This window comes from Octodon degus, unplaced genomic scaffold (genome assembly GCF_000260255.1).
Source record: "Octodon degus isolate 3935 unplaced genomic scaffold, OctDeg1.0 scaffold00014, whole genome shotgun sequence".
NCBI classification, from domain to species: domain Eukaryota; kingdom Metazoa; phylum Chordata; class Mammalia; order Rodentia; family Octodontidae; genus Octodon; species Octodon degus.
The window spans coordinates 21,123,385-21,126,720 of NW_004524590.1; the positions used below are offsets into that span (position 1 = coordinate 21,123,385).

General features: G+C 38.2%; 1 protein-coding gene across 3 annotated transcripts in view; it reads left to right on the forward strand.

Annotated features, from left to right (window-relative positions):
- Acmsd (aminocarboxymuconate semialdehyde decarboxylase) overlaps positions 1–2,877 on the forward strand; it is an 82,759-nt gene extending 79,882 nt beyond the window's left edge. The window contains exon 9 of one of the 3 annotated variants that reach the window (XM_023709771.1): positions 689–2,877. In XM_023709771.1, coding sequence (XP_023565539.1) covers positions 689–751 — 63 coding nt within the window. In that variant the 3' untranslated portion in view covers positions 752–2,877. The remainder of the gene's footprint in view (positions 1–688) is intronic. The other 2 variants (XM_023709772.1, XM_004626375.2) reach the window with 2 other exon arrangements.
- The last annotated feature ends 459 nt before the right edge of the window (positions 2,878–3,336 follow it).

The following is a 3,336-nucleotide window of genomic DNA, read 5'->3' on the forward strand; positions in this document are numbered from 1 at the left end:
TTTTTTTTTTTTTTGGCAGAACTGGGGATTGAACTCAGGCCCTTGCACTTGCCAGGCAACTGTTTATTCTACTGAGCCATCTCCCTGACCCCCCCCCTTTTTTTTTTGAAGAGATATAGTCTATAATTGGAGGTAGGTGGATAAAAATGAGGGAAAACTTTCTTATGTGAAATTCATGAGATGCACAAATTTGTTCCCTCTTCTGAGAACTTCCATTTGTATAATGTCTCTTATGATGGAAGACCTCGCCATTTATTCAGAGATATATGAAAAAGTAAAGGATATGCCTAGAACCTAGGAGATAGATAGATTTCTTCTAGGCACTGCTTCTAGCCCTCTTGTTCCATACACCTAAACTGCAACTTTTCTCTGTACTTGCCTCCAAATTATATAGAAAAGCCCACTAAAAGTTTCCAAAGAAGGTCACTTTCTTAGGAAGGCTCTCCTATTTATAATTTTTACAATCTAGTTCTCCTCTTATAATCTACTTTCAGATTTAGAACTCTAATAGTGGGACAAAAACACGGATTAAGGTTTCGATAAGAGAGTCACCATAATAACATGCAAATACTTTTCTCCCATACTGTGGATGGAGCTGACTTTTTAAAAACCTGAGGAAGACAATAAAATATTTAAAATGACCAATAAGACTTTAAAATAAAATTTTTTTCTTTTCTTTTTTTTTTAGGATAAACTCAAAGCTGGAAATGCTCTGGCATTTTTGGGTCTGGAAAGAAAACAATTCGAATGACTGAATTCAAGATAATATTTAATTTTTAAACATGTATCACATTGCTAAAATCCTCTTCAGAATAATTTTATGCAGAAATAGAATATTACCAAATACTCTAAATTATTCCTAACAAAAAAATGATGTATGCATGTTTTCCTTCTGAGAAGCAATACATTATTTCATAGGTAAATAAAAAATTATTTTCCCAATGTCCTTTTAATCAACTTGGAAAAGATAAAAAATAAGTGTTATTAAAGATTTATATAGAGAACAGTCAATACCAGATTCATTTTAGGGGCTCCAGTACATTCTCTATTTTGATCATGTAAATTAGGTCCAAATAACCTGTGTTGTTCACTTTTAACACCTTCGAGTAGGCCAGAGTTTGGCTAGGAATGCATCCACCTCCACAAAATGAGTATGTACATATATGCTTATGATCCAATTAAGAAAGCATTACAAGGCCAGGGATATAGCTCAGCAGCAGAGCATCTGCCTGGCAAGTGTGAGGCTCAGAGTTTGATTCTCAATACCAAAAGAAAAAGAAAAAAGAAATATGTACGCTGATGGAATAGTCACTAACCATACAAGAACTTCAAAGAAGTTTCAGTTAGAAGAATTCATTTGATCTCAAATAGTGGGGCATATGCTTGAATTTGGGCTGAATCTAGAAAGATAAAGAAGGCTTTGGAGGGAGGGTATCTTAGTTATTTTGCTCTCAAGACAAAAGACTTGACAGGCAAAGTTAATGGAAGAAAGGTTTATTCAGCTTACAGTCTATAGAGGTTTCAGTCCATAATCCGCTAGCTCTAAGGTAGGGTGGCAGAGGAACAAGCATTCATGATGGTGGAAGACAGCAAAAGCAATCAGGGAGAGAGAGGACAAGCATCCTTCTGTACCTTCTAATGTATGGAGGCTACCAGCCCTAGAGAGGGTGTAATAGTCACACGCTTAATCTCATCATTGGGCCATGAATCAACCACAAACTCTAGATTCAGCCACTTCTGAAACCTCAAAATCCAACAGGGCAAACATTAAGTTCTTCAGTTCCACGTTCAGTATTTCACAATTGCACTATTAGCAAAAAGGGACCTATTCACTTATTCAATATCATACATACATGTAAATGTTTTACATACTAATTTCTTCTTCTAAGATACCAGCTATATTAGATTAGGGCTCAGACGATTTATATCATTTTAACTTAATTAGCAATTTGAAGACCTTATATCTGGCTCCAGTTGCAACAATCTCCCAGCCCCTAACCCACTTGCCAGCAGGGGCACTACTCTCAGAAGGAAACTCAGCTCAGCACTGCAGCTGTCATGGGCAAGCACAAGATGTGGGAAAGGAGCTATAAAATAAGACAGGAATTTTTCAGGTCCTGGGACATCTGGAGACACTCAAAAATTTACACTGGACCTTCAAGGACTTTGCCCACTGAGACACAAGACTGCCAGTGAATTTTGACCACAGATGTTTATTAAAATCTTCCTGCCTACTGTCCCTTGCCTTCTTTCCATCCCTATAAAATGGGCACACTTCTCTTTTTTCTACACAGGTCTTTTTGCTTTCTGTCTACCTGCACCCAAGCACAATAAATTCTATACCACGTTGCCGTTACACGAGCTTGGTGGTGTCTGCTGCCCCTTAGCCCCGTGCACACACACCATGTGTTACAATATCCAATACAGTCACATTTTGAAGTCCTCTATTAGGGATGCCGCATAAGAACTTTTATAAGACACAATTCAGCACATAACAAATACCTTACATACATTTACAGACCTACCCGGATACTACCCAGTGAAAATAGACATTTTTCTCAGGTGTCATTAGCAACACATGCTTATGAATAGAAGTACAGACATTTGACTGGTTGGTATTAGAATATCACTGCTCACACAACAATCTAGAGTTTTCAAGATTTTATCTCCCTCTTTATGTACTATAGTTACTTCTCTAAAGTATATGTTGGGGGGGAAATACCATCACCACCATATTTCCAAAAATAAACCATCCAAATTCATAACTATCCAAGTATTTCTCTTTTCCTTGTACACTACTTTTCCCTGTGTATCCAGTTCTGGCTCAATCTACTTCCTAAGCCAGAAAATATAAACATATATTCAAGATAAGCTCAAAAAATTACCTAATCGGGCCAGCCAGGTAGCTCAGCAGACTAAAATGCCTGCTTCTGCAGAGCACACTGGCCAGGGTTTGATCCCCGGTGCTGTGCTGACCCCACCCCCAGAGTACCCTGAAGTGGCAGCTGAGACTGGGCATGGTGGTGCGCGCCTGTAATCCCAGTTCTTGGGAGGCTAAATACAGGAGGATCACTGCAAGTCCTATCTATGTAATGAGACCCTGTACACCCTGTAGACCCTGACCTAAATTCATAAAAAAATTAAAATAAAAATTACCTTATCAAATTAAATATATTTGAAATTTAAACTAAAGATGATTCTGAAGATTTTTTTAATCAAAATTTTAAAATAGCCAGGCATAGTGGTGCGCGCCTGTGATCCCAGCACTCTAGAGACCGGGCAGAAGGCTCACCTCAAATTCGAGGCCTACATAGCGAACTCAAGACCCACTTGAAC